We start from the raw sequence: 16,352 nt of genomic DNA, 5'->3' as shown, positions 1-16,352 counted from the left end.
CCCTTCTGGCCTTGAGCCCCTGTGAAGCAGGAGGCTTAGCCAGCTGGAGGGCCCATCCACCCAATGCTTAAGCCTGCCGATAGGGAAGTATTCCAGCTTTCACCTACGCTCAGCCTAAGTGACTCACAGCCAGTTATTAGTAATATAAGGAGAAAGGGACACAACGTTCAGAGCAAAGCACAGGGGCTGCAGTTTCCGTTAAGAACAGTTCTATCGACTGGGACTAACCAGCTGCCAGCAGAACCATGCATGGTACTTCTACACTTTTATGCCAAAGTAGCTGGTGAGAGCGTATTCATCACCACACTGCAACACTGCAGCCCCTAGAAAAGATCACAGGTTAATCACAACATATGATGCAGAAAGGAACTGACCAAACCTCACAGTGAAGGCAAAATCATAAAGAATCCACTGCCTGCTTTGTCTTACCTGTGGATACTTGTCTGATAAAAATCAAGGCCTATTTACTATGCCTTTTTCTAAGAAATCATCATTTCTAGAGCTAGGGCTGATTTCCTTCCACCAGAATCAATTTCCAGTTTGATGCAATCTCACCAGCAGAATTTCCTTGCTGTGCCTGAAGTCAGCTCAGTGCATAGTGAATTCAAGGCAGCTATGAATCCTGCACCACAAATACCATTCTGAAAATGTCATAGCTAAGTAATACATGGCAAAGGTCTGGGATGCAGAAATCATATGTAAAGCCTGGCTATAAAATCCAGAATAGCTACGGATGTCGAAATCAGTGAAGAATCCTGGCAGAAAGTGCTGAGGCCCACTTTATTGATTCCAGTTTTTCTGCCTTCTCTTTCACAGCTGAGTAAGAAGGTGAAAAGACAACATCTGATAAAATACATGAGCATCAACTCACAAAGAAGTGATTCAAATACACGGCTTTCATTTTCATCTTCCCGGTTCTGTAGCCCTTACCAAGGATTTATGCTGGAAAACCTTATAGTGACCTCATTTCTGAGCCATTGGAGTTTTACACTGCAGTGACAGATGCCTCAAAGCAGGCACAATACCTGTCCAAATTTCCAATATGGGAGATGGCATTTGCTTTACATGCCACAGAAAGTGCGCTATATGATCTACAGCTTAGCTGCTGCCTAAGTTGCAGAAGTTGGGGTTCCTCTTACTCTCTGCTTGCCTTTGAAGTAGCTAGCACCCCAATGTTGCTGAAAGGGAGCAGATCCTTCATTTAGAGAAGCACAGTGGCTCTTTCTATATGAGAAACACTAGGGAAGATTAAAAAAAATAAATAAAAATACAGTCTTTGCCCTCCAGCTCAGCTTGTGAACTCACACGTAGAAGTCCAGGCACAGTCTGGCATTTAAGGAGCTGACTCGGGGGCCTACAACTATGAGCATTTCATTCCTGACCACAGGCATCCTAAATTCCTATTAATGGGATTAGCCTTAAATTTTAAAGAAACATCCTTTCCCTCCCTCTTGCCCTCCTCCCATCTCCTCCATACCACCAACTCCTGGAGAGCCAGATGGCAACTCAAGCTCCTCCATCTGGTGAGCTAAGCTCACACACAGGAAGGAGGAGGGCACCCCATGTAATACCTTCATGGGAGGTAGGGGCAGAACCAGCAAGTCTGGCCAGCGGTCTACAGTTGCTCGCCTTGCTAGAGGTGGACCAACAGTGAAACCAAAGCCAGTGATGAATCACACAATACAAACAGAGACTATTTGCAAAGATATTTATAACATGCTATGTCTCAAATTTATTTCTACTGCTCCCTCCATGGTCTTCAAATAATGTATGCTGATTTATAGTATATGTCTATGTTATATTTTTCATATCTGAAACAAAGAGAAGGCTTTAAAACTCCAAGACACTTCAGAAATAATGCAATAATTTCAAAAGCTAATTCACTGAGATATGAAGCTTAAGTTAACTAAGACAATGCCCAAACAGGAAGAGAGAATTTGCGTACAAAAATGTACATCTTTTTGTTCTTGTTGCTGATACTTCACACAACTTCTGGGTTGGAATATTTCACAGAATTCCACAAATTACTAAAGGAAATTAGTAATTAGCTATTCTGGTAGAAAGGCAAACATGGTGCAATCATTACATTTATAGGAGGAATCTACAAACCAACTTCAAGACACTTAGTCTTAGGTTTATTTGTTCATACCTGCAACTTCCTTTTCTTCCTCGAGAGACTTCCTGTCCAGTCACTGATGCGTCGCATACGGCTTTTTAACGTATCCTTCTTGGATGCCTCCTCAGTGAGAGGCTTGGACTTTCTGCACGGGAGCGTGTAGGAGGAGTAATGTGCAGGACTTCCCTGCTCTACCCTGGAGGGAACATCAATGTCTGAGGCAAACGAGACACGATTGCTTAGACTGCCGTGAGTGTCAATATACTCATCAGACAGCCTGATCCCAGGTGAAGGAGTGCTTTCCAAATTTGTATCCTTATAGAGATCTCGAAGCGAGGAGAGAGATGAACTTTGATTGAACGTCTTCTTGTTGTCACTTGCTGGGAAACTGGCATGAATGCTTGTATCCGGAGTGCTCCTGGTCAAATACGGACCATCCAACTCATTGATATCCCCAGCATTTCCCCAGAGAGAGTCATACCATGAAGACTCAGAGCTTAGGGAACTTCCTTTGCTAGATCGAAGCCTTGAATCAGTAGGTGACAGACGATGGCTTGAAGAACAGTCTGCACTGGAGTTCCTCCTGACATCAAGCAGGTTATTTGACTTAGACTCCAAGGTAGGTGAATACCTCAGCAACTGGACCGGTCCACTGGACTCCTCGGTTGGTACTTTGTTGTTGCTACTGTTGTGGAACTCAACCCTCAAGCAACCGTCCAGCTTCCCCAGTGTTTTAATGAGAACTTTTGGACTCCTCCTGTCCTCTGATGGGGAGGTTGATGCAAGGCTCTCGTTCTTTCCGTAGCAATTTAAAATGTGCCCATTGCATTCTCGGGATGCAGCATGATTACTTCCAGCTTGAAGGCCAATATAGTGGAAACCATTATCAGGCAGAAACACTGCATTATTTCCTTGGCAGTAGTCGCCTGAGGGATTTGTCCTGTGTTTGGCATGGACACTGCCTTTAGAGACCTTCACCGCAGTGTCACTGAGTCTGGCTGAATAAGGCTGACTGCTCTTGAAGTGCGAAAGGCAACTTCTGGCAAGAGACCTCGACTTGTAGTTTGAGCCACTGTTGGTATGTCCCCATCCATGCAAGGAGCAAGACTTCTCATCTTTAGCATGAATGCTCCGAATTTTTAGAGAGCAAGGCTTCTGCTTGGCACCAGCTGTGGCAGCAGCATGATTTTTTGATCCCTGAAGACTGTATTGGCTTTCTGAATTCCCCATTTTCCACTAAATTAAGAAGAGTTTCATTAGAATCTTTGACCAGAAGACAAAGCAAAAAGTAACAGACCATTTTTATTCTCTACACAGGAAAGTGCATTTTTAAAAAATGATATGAAACAATTGTTTCAAAAAAGACCATTAAATAGCCATTTACAACATCAAATTCATAACTGAATTTATTTTAGGGGCAGGCTAGGAAAGCCTATTCTCTGTATGGTTCATTACCCCTCTGTTATAAAGCTGGAATCTAACTCCATTGAAATCATGTCAACACCTTTCTCCACCCACACCCTTGGCAACATCCTTTTCTTATAACTTACAAAACCTCTGGCTCCCAAGAACAATGGCATAATGAAAGGGAGACAGCAAGATAATCATTACTTAGATGTAAAGTGAACTGTACTTTCAGAGAAATCCCTTTTGCCAGGAGACAAGCAAACTGCAGTTTCAGCTTGACTGGCTTCTGTGCAACCAAGTGTTGCCTCAATAAACTGTTCAGCAATCCCCAGCTTTGTGTTTAAATGGAGTCAATCCAGGAGAAGGAGAAGAAAAAAAAATGCACTTGATTAGTGAAAAGCCTCATCTTCCATTACACCACAGAACTGCGTTATGTTCATTCAGCATGGGACAGTTTGAAAGTTCACTTAGTAAAACACTCTTCATCTTTTTACTGGATTCGCAGGGAATGGCACACAGTGGAGTAGTCAAATTGCCAGAATGAGTTAAATACGATTTTGGACCTTCAAAAAATGTACTCAAAAGTAAAAATGATCCTTCTGTTCTTTTTGTTACTTGGAATGAATTTCCACTGTTTGTAATTTACAGAAACAACATCAAAGCACGTTTTCAATCAGCACTATGCCTCTTTGTCAGCTCTCAGACTATCACTCTGAATTCACTACAGTTTCATCAAAATGTTGTCAAAATAATAAAATTGTGATGACAGGATCTTATTTTCTAGAGTTTATGTACATTTTAACATCCTAAGTTCTAGCCCTTACCATTTTTAGCTAAAAAGCACTGTATTAAACAAGGAACATACCTGTAGGAACTCTCTTAAATGTGAATACGGTTATCAGTTAGTATGCTTTGCATCGTCTTCGTGGCCAGCCACTACACTTGTCAAAAAACCAGGATGGAGGTGTACACAGACTCTCTAGAAAACACCAAAAAGACAAAAAATGGCTCTTAGTCAAAGAAAACATACTTTACTCAAGCTATAAGCAAAACGAATACAAAAAAAAAAAAAAAACAGGAGCAGAAACAGAATGGAGAATAACATTAATACTTGAACAACTGACACTGAATTAATACAATTAGGTCACTGGGTAGATGTTTTATTTTCTAATTCTACCTTTTTCCCCTCTCACTGATGTATTAGTGTGAACTCTGAGCACCCTCCATTTCGCTTTTGGAGCACCAATTACAGATCACTGGACTGTGCAGTGATCCACTACAATTCAGACCAAATTGATCAGGGCATGTTCTGCAAGATCTGTTTATCTTTCCCTGTCCTGCCTAAATTCCAGCTACGACCCCTGCAGTGAAAGACCACTGCGCAACTCACTCCACCAAGCCCTCTCCTTAGGTTTGTTTGATTTTAAGCTAATCTGCCAGGCAAAAAACAGAGAGGCAGCACCAAGCACTGCACACACCAACAGGTAGCAAGACCCAGGTTCTTCCTGGCCATCCAAATGTATCAGCTCTTTGCTCAGCACACAGAGGCCGTAACTCAAAAGGGATGGACAGAAGCTGAATTTCACAGAAGACGGAAGCAGTGCAGGGACTAAAGCATTCAATAGAAGAAGCTGTACAAGAGCTCAGTGTCGGAACATAGGTTTTAATTAGAAACCATTCTTAAAAGATACAATACCCCCAAAAATATTATTTGCCGCATAAAATCAGTGGATATTGTTCACAATTTTCAATTGAATAACTATCTGGTTTGAATACAGAGTTTTGCTCTTTTTGACTCGTTTTATGGCATATTTGTGGCTCTTCATAAGAACCTTCCAGATATTTAACAGAATTCACTCGTAACCTAGGTATTTTGTTACCTTACAGGTAACCAAATGTAAAGGTTGCCAATGAGAATTAAAAACAGTCTCAACAGAAAGCTTAGAAGAATGTCAGAAAATAAATAACCTAGGAGGGATATATCCTTTTCGCTCACGTTAAAGATGCTACAGACCTACAAACACAAATTCATGGCTACTATCACAAAGATTTGACAAAAGACGCCACAAATTTCAGTTTACCCTTGAAAACAAAGTGAAACAAAGAATATGTTTAACTTATTTGTTCTCTAACAATTTGGAAGGTTGCTAGTTAGGACACCCTTACCTTACAGCTTTGATGCGCCTATGCTGCTAAGTGCACCCACTGGTGTAAACAGTGTTAATGACATCAAATGTAACAAGCATTGAACAACAAAGACTTGACATTGAAGGTAAAGGTAAACATAAGACAATACACAAGCTTCACAAAGTCCCAAACTTCTGAACAAATTGCGACACCCACCCAGCAAAACTGCCTTCCTCAGTCAAGGAGGCGCCAACCACAAACAAGCACAAGTCTGCATTCACAATTCTTCATCTGGGAGCAAAAACTACTTTCAACAAGGGGGCTTTGAGGGGCTTATATCTATTCATAAGGGAACACTGAACCCAATTTGTCTAAAGAAACAGGCTAAAAGACCATCTGGTCTCCATAGCAATTGTGCAGTGGTTAGGTAATCCTTTTAACAGAGTGGGTAGCGAGCAAGCTGCTGTCATGGACCTCAGAAGATAGACAGTCAATTCTTCGAGGCTCGAGCTGCTGCTACAGCATCCATTGTACTCGTCTGATCCAATACACAGATCACATAATGGGTGAATGAATAAATTTATCTCAGGGTACAATGTCTACAAAACAGCATTTCAGTCTGTGCAGGAATCAGTTAGCACTACAACAGAACAGTCAATAAATCCCATAGAAATGGCCCCAAGGGATTTTTCTCTGCATCCCAGCCGTCCAGAAAGCTACGGTAGGCTAAACATTCACGCACACTGTAATAACCAACCGCGGCATCTGCAGGGTCGCACAAAGACCATCACCCTGAAAATCAGCTGGGATGCCTTTCTCTTGCCTCACACTTGTGTGGAGCGATTTTCTTTCTGCTAATTACAATAGGGGGCACAGGGGGAGTGGGCTTGCTCTCAAAGGCAGCGTGACACTAGGTCACAGAGGTGGTCAAGGCAAAACTCTGGCTGCGCTCTTCCCGAACACTCCCGCATTTTATCTGTTTTAATTCTGGAAGTTTTAGAAATTACAGTGCAGGGGACTGAGTTCAGCTTCCCTTCCATCTCTCAAAGCAACCTCCTACCCAGAAGACAGAGTACTCTTCTCTGTTTGTTTGCAGAGGTAGAGGGATGAATACTTCTTGTGAGCAACACCGAAGTCTATGAATATTTGCTGCAATTATAATCAGTATATTTAGAAAGCAGCTCACAGCACCTGAAGATGACTATTAAAAGTTTATTTGCTTTCAATTATAACCACATTCCCTAAAAAAGAAGTTTTTAATCTTCACCCTGGTTCCCCTTGACACATTTAAAAAACACAGCTATGCAAACATGCTAATCCGGGAACCCCACCATCACCACCACACCCAATAATTAACGCAAATCATAACCCCAGAGCTAAAAGCGTATTTCCCCACCTTTACAGTCCTGCACATAAAGCCCTCCTAGATGTTTTTGGCTCAGAAAAACAAACACAGAAGCTCAGGAGCCTGCCACCTATATTCCCTTATTAATAACACAGCAGCCAGACTGCCTTATAAATGCTAGAGGGGAAAACGTCTTCCTTAGGATCGAGGTGTGTGCACATGTAGGGCAGCTCTCTGCCACTGGATGGGTGCTTGCCTCCCCAGTCTTCATCTCTCAAAGTAAAGGTTTACGAAGCTTGACTCGCTAACTACATTACTAGCAAAACTGAACCATAACAATAACATTCCAGTATTAGGTTTGCTTATGAGATAACTAGGAATTTTTATGTAATGAATTGGTGGTAAGTTTGAGTCAAGGGTGACGAGGCTCCTGTGCTGCTCTGGGCTGCTACAGCAGCAGCTTACACCAAACACAGTTTCACTGCTGCCAGCCATCTGCTTCCAGTACAGTCATAGTCACCATGCTGAGACTTTCTAAAACTACAGGTTAGAAAACCACAAACTCCAGACTGATGGGAGGCGAGCACAAAAACGTAAGTAGACTGAATGCTCCACAACCACAGCAAGTATCAGACAGTGGCCATACACCACGTGGAGAAAGACAAGAGATTGTGGTAGATCTCCCTAGGGAGGTTCTGATTTCTGTGACTGGGAGTGACAATGTCACCACCCAGGGTGTTGTAAGAGATCGATTATGTATGCTTTAGCAATGGTAAGCTTTAACCTGGAGAAAGAAGTTATGTTTTGGAGACATGAAGCCATGCACCAAAGGTATGGCTGCTGTATTTTGACACCTTTTTTCTCTGGATGGCTGGTAACAGTGAACCATCACCCACAGATGCGATCTGCATCAAGTGAACTACAAACTATTTAATCCCTGTTGAAGCTTTCCTGTGAATCCACTGATGAGGTGCAGGGAAGTTGATTCGCACTCCCCTAAACATGGCATTGGTGCAAAACTGCTGAAAACAACAACAACAAAAGAGAGTAATATGGATTGGTCAAGATTAGGATAGCATTATCTGTTAATATCGGCTGTCCCCTGTACAGGTGAGACACCTCTGAGAGGGCCACTGAACCAGTTCTCTATAGCTGCCTCCGTGCACGGTCACTCACAGCCATCAACTGGCAAATATACGTTTGCCAGAGAAAAGCAGGGTTTGAACTCACTTTGCAGTGAAATCAATACTATTACAAAGGTCCTTTATATATGAAGGGCAGTGAGTATATCCCACCACGTACTCTACGGTAACGAAGAAAGAAGCAGGCAAAGAGTCACGTATGCTTTTTGTTGTATTTGGAAAACCTATTTCCAAAAGGGCACTTCAGGACTCCTCTCCCAGCTGCTGAGTGTGACTGTAATATTCACCTCCAGAGTAAGCAAGGTGGAGTGGGAAGGTACAGAGGGGAGCATGGAGGAGAAGAGAACAGGAGGTGCCAGAGCCCTGCAAAGACAGCTGCTCTGGGTATGTGTTTCATACGGGCACCACGAGAGACTGTCATCAGGATTTGTGGAGCTGCGATAACGGAGAATCAGAAAGTACTTCAGAGAAAGAAGAAATGAAACAGAACCCCTCCTCATTTACAGGAAGTGACCAATTTATTATTTCCTTTTCCAGTTAAACATACTGCAGGCTGTGATGCAGAGCACCTACTTTATATATATACATACATATATGTATGTACATATGTATAGCCAGAAAAGTTTTTTTAATTGACCAAGCAATTCCTGTTTTTCCTTTTTCCTTTCAGATAATTTCAACGTTCTCTAATGCCTTACACCAGGCTAAAACGCCAGCCATTTTAAATGGCTTATGAAGCCTTAGAAATTTTAAATAATTATCTTTCAGATATTAACCTGTTCATAAGCTTTGCAAAGAATCAATGTGCTCAGTGAATTCTTGCAGGGACAGAGAACTGAAGATTTAAAGTTTAAATTAACTTTTAATCTACTTTGGTTTTTAATATGAAAATAATAGAGAATGCTAGAACGTAAACCTGTCCTCACCTTCCCACATGGCTGCGTATCGACGGGCACACAGAACTAATGAGGGAGGCACGATAGCACAACACTGTAGCTGGATTAAATATGGAGTTCCTTACTGGAAACAATTTACTGTATTTTTTAGAACTACGCACTTTGGTCACATGCTCCCACAAATCAGAAGCAGATTTCTTATTCCTGCAATCTCAATCACATTCCTATTACAAAAATATACCATAATAATTGTACCGTGGTATTCTTGGCAGGATATTTTGCATTATATACCACTGTATTCAAAGAATGAATAACCCAAACACCACAAGTATGTCCTTAAAAAAAATTGGATAATTTTGCCTTAAAAATCCAATTTGAATCCAAAACTCCTCACTCACTCATTAGTCTCTAAAGAATTATAGCCTGTATAGTTATAATATTAGGAATTGCTTAGTAGCTCACAGAATTAAAAACAATATTTTTTTCTCATTAAATATAGTCATCATGACCTTAGACAATTCATTTCATGCTGTTCATCATACCAACATCACACATAGATTTCTAATTTCACATTTATGTAAGAAGGGGACAATCCCCTTTTCTGGTTCCTTCTCTTAAACTAACATTGATCCCAACAGGTCTACACTGCATCACAGGTATATCACATCAGAATGACACATCTCACCTGGGATACGATTCCTTCTTTTCTTCAACCCATTCTTCTGGGTCCAAGGCATTGGCAGTTTAATTAGATTAGGCCTTACAGCTTTCAAGTTACAGCAATATGGAAGGTTGAGTCAAGCCTGAAGATCCTTATCATATTATACCAATGCTGATACAATCTAAATCTCTAGAGACTTATTTTTCTTTGGCAGGACAAAACAAATTTCACCATTTGTAAATGTTATTGAATTTATACACAATGGCTAAAGTGCCCATCCATTTAAATAAAAGCCATTAAGCTTAAAAAAAAAACAAAAACAAAAAAAAACAGGAATGCCAGCTCACATCTTGGCTTAATGCAGTAGCTGTAGTAGTTAAAGAGTTGATATGTCAAAGGGTCTATTTCCTGCCCTTGGAGGGGAAATGAACTCAGTGATCTGAAAGGTCTTTTCTTCTCCACCTACTCTGGTTGTGAGCATGCTGGCAGGCCCCAAAGCAGAATCGCATGGTGCTTTCAAGGGATTTCCAGGCCTGGGGCCTCGGTTAGGGAGGACAGTGCACCTGAAAGGTGCTGAGATGCTCCACACAGCCCCAGCTCCAGGGACTGAGACCAGGCAAACCCCCCAGAGGTCTCTGCCTCAGCCATCCTTTTGATAATGGCAGGAGGAGAGACTGGAGCTCTGTGGCCCAACCGTAAGTCTCAAATCCTAGCCAGATACATCTTTCCTCCTCCTCTTTTGTCCCCTTCACTAGCAACCACCTCATGCTATCAAATACAGCCCCAGTGCTGCATTTCGGGCTGAGAGATGGGGCCTGCCACCCATGACACAACTCGCCTCGTAGCATGGAGGGGAAAAACCACACTGCATTTGGCGTGGTCTGTCCTGCCTCTTGGTGTACACATCCACAAACATCTGAGGGTGCTGACCCCAAAGTAAATGCTTTCCCACCACTGGCCCTGGGACTTCCTGAAGAGGACAGAGGATCTGGGGCTCAGTCACAGGAATTTAACTTGAGACAGGGTCCTTCGGAAAATTAAAAGCAGATCTTGATTTTAGCATGCCAAGAGCCTTGCAGCAGCAGCAGCACAGTTTAGGGCTTACTTTCCTGTACCTCCACGGTACCAGCATGTTACTCACACATTACAAGAATAAAAAGCACTCTAAGGATTACGTTTCCTTGCTAAAAGGCTCACTTTGTAGCTTTACAGCTACAGAAAGTGCCAGTTCTCTCTTCCATGACATACAGATACCCTTTCCTGTTAAAGCTGATCAGATTAAAAAAAAATCCATCCCTTGACTCTAACCAGCAATTTGCTATACATTGTATAATTTTACCAAATCATCCACTCCAAAGGGAACGAAAGGCATGATTTCCAGAATGAAGTATGAAGTCACCAGAGTTCAAAATTAACTCAGTGACCACATCAGCAAGAAGCATAAACAAAGTGGCAAACTTTGGTTGCATTGCACAAGCAATTAATCACCTTCCTCTTAAAAAAAGAAGAGGGGAAAAAGAAACACTTCTCCATTCCTTGGGCATTTCCCTCTTTTCTTTTTTTTTCTTTTAAATTTTCCTGTGCCACTGAACATAGCATTTACACAATTTCTGTAGAGTTACGTATTTAAAATCTAAGCAGCATTAAAAATCTTTGTAGAAAGATCAAAACCTGTTCAGGACCTACCTCTGCCAGAAGCAGCAGCTATGCTTTTCCACATCATCCCAGTTCACAAGTAGCAGTAGCGTTGACTGAAATATTTTCCTCTAACGCTTCACAAAAAAAGCTACCCAACCTTTGCTTGGGTACACTGTCTATGTATTGTGAGTTAACTTTAAATTTTGGCGAAAATAGACAGAATCAGAAAATAGAAAAGATTTGGAGGGATTACGAATCATATTTTATTAGTAGAGTCACTTCAACGTTGCAGAAACTACAACACTGAACATACTTTCTCATACTTTGTCTTGAAAAAAATCCGTCCCTGCTGCAGCAGAGCTGTAAAACGATACGGTGCGGTGGTTTATTTAGCAATTCAGGCAATCGGCTTTGACAGATGACCAGCGAGAACTGTTTTCTGGAGGCAAACCATTCATCTTAGGCGCAGCCTGCGACGGCAGAGGAAGCGCGGCGGCTGGGGGCTCAGGCACGACACGAGCCTGCTCCGCTCTCTGGGCTTGGAGGGGGATTTCTCTCCTCTCCTCCCCACTCCCCAGCCCGAGCCCCCTTCCCTCTCCCACTTACCTCCCCCAGGGTGCCGGCTTCAGCCTCTCAGCCCCACACTCTGCCGTCGGGACACATGGACACACACGCAGACACACCGACTCTCCCTGCCCCAGGCAAGCCAGGAAACTGTGTCTAACACTTCCAAACGCTCAGCTCAGCCGTTGGGAACTAAAAACAGCCCTTGCCCGCGCGAGGCTGGATGTATTTTTGTCTGCAGGCTACACACCCTCCTCCTGGTGCTCAATTTTTTCCATTGGCGGAGCAGCACGATGCAGGCTTCACCAGAGGGTGGTTTTCCACCGGCCGCCCGAAGCGGTGCCGGGAGCAGCCCTCACTGGGCTCTCGGCCGACCCCGCATGCCACAGCCACCACCGGCTTCCACAGCAAGGATGCTCGTCCAAAAGGAGCTCCTGGGTCTCTTATTTTCTCTCTTTATTTGGGTTTTGTTTGTAGTCCTTCTTCCCCCCCTACTTTTAAGCTCATTAGGAGTGAGTAGGTATTCCCAACATCCTTGGGTGAGCCGCCCCGGTGAAAACCTACCGCCCAAAACCACAGCAGGAATGTCACAGTCATGAAAACCCTCTCTTAAGAGCAGCTCTCAGTCGCATTTAATGTATCCACGCAACAGCATCATGTATACAGCTGCAAACTAACACTCTCTTCGCTGCTGTTTTCCTCTGTCACGCTCCTTATAGTATCATATGGAAGGAATTAGTTGCTTTTTTAATAACTAGCCTCAGATAAAACCAGTCTCTTTAGATGCAAATGACATCTCCAAGTTCCAATATAGGGAGCTAGGCTGTTAAATCTGCAGTTAGGCGCACGAACAATCGCATTGTTATCAGAAGGGATCAACACTTCATTGATTGCAGCAACAGTTGGTGAACGAACTCAGCCAAAAAAACAAGGTGTTTATTCAATTATCCTAATAAAATTGCAGGGTCACATTTAAGTGCCAAGCATGAAACTATAGCCAAGTTATATTGCAGATGATGTATTAAATCAAAAAGAAACACATGAACACTGTAATAGAAATCATCAGAAACCCATGAAAGCCCCAAATCAATATTTACGTCCACAAAAACAAAATAAATATTTGCATAGTAACATAGGAATTGCTACCTAGCAGTGGACTTCTGTTTCACAGTTTCCAGTATCCTGTCTCACTGGAGAGGAAACTCCAAGACTCAGCAGCTTTGGCATAACTGAGAATAAAATTCTAGTTAATCTCCCAAGCACAGTTAACTTCTCCACTCAGAAATAACAACTCGTGTCTTCTAAAACTTCCCAGGTTAGCAAGATTAGCAATGAATATGCTTCAACTCTACCAACCTCAGTTAAGTTTTCTGTGAGTTCCATACCTTAGTTTTTGTAAAAGGCACCAGAGCAGTACAAGACCTAGGTCTGTACCCCTGGATCTATGCCTGAATGTATATCTGGGAGCTCCGCGTCTGCTCATCGTTCTGGTGACAATTTCGGTCTCTGTGAAAAGCAAACTATTTTCTCTTTCCTGTTCCTGATATAGTTGTATTCTCTTCACTTAGCCTTGCTGTGGTCCAACGATTTCCGTAACAGGCCAGGTCCAAGTCCTGGGATTAGTGTCACAAGCCATGTGGAAGCCATGACAGCTCCTGAGCCAAAGCACTGGCTCTCTCTCAGGAGCACTGGTTGGCCTCTGCTCCCACCCCCCTTCCCACAGTCCTGCATTTCTCCCATTAGCCTTTAGTAGATTAAATAAACCGCGTGCATATGATTCCTTAGGAAAGGTTAACATCCGCTCATCCCTGATGCCTTTCATCAGCACCTGTTTTGCTGAATTTATCTTTCTGAAACATGGATGTTCAGAAGTTTAAATGCTGTTCCCAAAGATTCCTCTCAAGCACCTTGTACAACAATAGTAATTCTTCCCTAACACAGACAAAAATACCTGGACTGACATATCCTAGAGCCCAGCTGAATCACATTAGTGGCACACAATCTTCCAGCAATGGATAATAAAGCTGTCTGTTCTGTTCCCTTCCTCTTTCATTTTCAGAGGGTGACTCCCAAACATCAACAGAGGCATTCTTCCTATTAGTGCAAAGCACTCAACCCTGCACTTTCTCCTCTTCCAAGTTCATTGTATTTTATCATTCCAGTCCTCGGGGTCACACAGCTCTTTCCTACATTATTTCTAAACCATCTCTATATTTACTATGTATCCCACTTTGTATCAGCCAGTGTCATCAACACATACTCATTTGTTGTGGCAAGCCAATCAACACTTATGTTTGGTCTTAAGACCCCAGTCAATTCCCCCAGCTCTTTCATTTTTGCCCACCTCTAACATACTTACCTGACTACTTTTAGTGTACTGGTATAACATGTTGAAGGTGTGTTTTTCTGCCTTCTACTTGACTTACACAGAGGTTTAACATCCTCCACCTCAGGTGGCTGGGCATGCCTTCCCCGGTCCTCCAAGAGTCCTCCTCCTGCCCTGCTCCTAGGGAAGCTCCTCAGGGAGCACGTGGGTTGGGCTGCCTGGGCTTTGTCACAGACTAGGTCATGGGTTACAGCATGAGGGTCCTTCTTTTTTACAACCCCCAAACTGAGTCTCCACACCCACCTCCTCCTCCTTCTCTCACCCACTGCCTTGCCATTATCAGCTTGCAACAACCTGATAATGAAATAGCCTTTGGAGATCAACAAGGAGCAAGCAAGCTACATGCTGCCCACAATTAGTCCCTTAGTACTATCTGAAGTATTTATGCGCCTCACACTTTTCCATAAACATATCATCATAACACTGCTGGGGTGGAGGAATGTGCCATTATCCTACTTTTCTAGAAAACTGCTGGGTCACATAGGAAATTAAAGGGTATTTCAATACAGCGCGAGGAAGCTATGCAGCTTGTGTTACTGCATGTCTCTGCTAGCTTAATGGCTTATAATGTCTCTGTTTTGCAGTAAAAACAAACCGTAGGATGTGCACAAAAGTCCATAAGGGAAGCAAAAATACAAGTTGTGCCTTTGGTAGCTGGCGGCTATATAAATGCTCTAGATTAACATACAACCCTCATAACATATTTTAAAGCATATGTTCTACAGAATGCTTTAAAGCCAAGAATTTATTTTTATAGATGGATATACATGAATTATCCAGATTAAACAGACAGCTATTTAAACACATTTTTACAGTGCTTTTACACTAGGGAGGCATTCAGATTTCACTTTGAAGGTGCTAAGAGATCCCATTGTCACCACTGTTTTGTCTTCTAAGTAATGGAAATCCACTAAGAAAAACAGAATACAGATGTCCTCATCCTCCAAGCTAAGAAAGGACACCCATCTCCTTTATACTGAAGTCAGCCTACTGTTACAGAATGTCACCCCTATAAAACATCTTTTCCTAGACACAGTCTGTTCTGTTTCTGAAAGACTAGAGTTCTCCACTTTGCCTCCTGCCCTCCCTGCCATGCCTAGCTGACAAGGACACAACAGACTTGCATGCAAGCCCCTGATGTACGAGGTTCCTCGGCTGATACACAGCAGAATCAGACGGGCACATGCAGCCAGAGTTTGGTACCTTGCTGACTACAGCTCAGCCACAGACTGGTTGATGCACACAGGGATTTCATGTTAAGTCCAGGGGTTAACAATAAATTTTTCCCCACTTTGTCTCCCAAAACAAAATGCTTATAGGAGTTAAAGATGTCTGAAGTAGCAAATCAGGCTTCTCAAACCAGAGCTCTAACAGAGCTCTCAATAAAGCAGGGAAGTTGTGCTATGCAAGGTGTAACTAAGCTGCTAAAAAATAATTACATGTTATTGTCAACAAGATAGCAAGCAGGCATGAATTCAGGAGCCTTGTTGATTTCATGACTAAAACATCTGAATCATGCAACATCTGTTAGAGAAATGTTCTCATTAAACTGCACTCAAGGTCTGTCCTTGGTGTCTTTGGCCCTGGAGGAGAACAGCAAGAAGTGAAGCACTCTCCCATTCACCCTTGGTGAAGGAAAACCCTACACCATATGAAATTCCTCCAGAAGACCTGGTTCCAATTTCTCTTCTCACCTTTCTGCAAACTAGTGCTCAACCCCTCCGCTTCCTGTTGTCATTTCCAAATATTTGCCAGCTAGAAGAGGACAAAAATAATTGAATAATTGAATTTTATTACTTATGATTTATCGGAGCTTGGGATGAAAACAAAAAGGAGCCTATGCATTAGCACATGCCTTCTCTCCAGAGCTCACAGACCCAAGCAGGACATTTCACCTACTGAATGACAGCATCAACGTACCTCAAACAGCTCTGCCTGCAGGTCAGAATAGATGTCAAGCTACAAAAACTGGTTCAGATGGGTAAAATGGGTTTTCCAGTGTCCAAAATGGCACTTTTAAGGTACACAATAACCCATAGCTGATGTTTAAAGAAACCTTTTTCCTTTATT

General features: G+C 42.6%; 1 protein-coding gene across 2 annotated transcripts in view; it reads right to left on the bottom strand.

Moving 5' to 3' along the window:
* The window catches only part of TIAM2 (TIAM Rac1 associated GEF 2), a 138,027-nt gene that overhangs the window by 86,379 nt on the left and 35,296 nt on the right, over positions 1–16,352 (bottom strand). Inside the window, exons 2-3 of one of the 2 annotated variants that reach the window (XM_080585238.1) lie at positions 4,389–4,465; positions 2,150–3,352 (exon numbers count right to left, since the gene is read on the bottom strand). In XM_080585238.1, the coding sequence (XP_080441364.1) occupies positions 2,150–3,346 (1,197 nt within the window). In that variant the 5' untranslated portion in view covers positions 3,347–3,352; positions 4,389–4,465. Of the gene's footprint in view, positions 1–2,149; positions 3,353–4,388; positions 4,509–16,352 lie in introns of those variants that run through there. The other variant, XM_080585239.1, reaches the window with a different exon arrangement.

The sequence above is a fragment of the Anser brachyrhynchus genome, assembly GCF_964034855.1.
Source record: "Anser brachyrhynchus genome assembly, chromosome: 3".
Classification (NCBI taxonomy): domain Eukaryota; kingdom Metazoa; phylum Chordata; class Aves; order Anseriformes; family Anatidae; genus Anser; species Anser brachyrhynchus.
The sequence above is the reverse complement of the archived record's forward strand: the minus strand, read 5'-3'. Positions and strand labels throughout refer to the sequence as shown.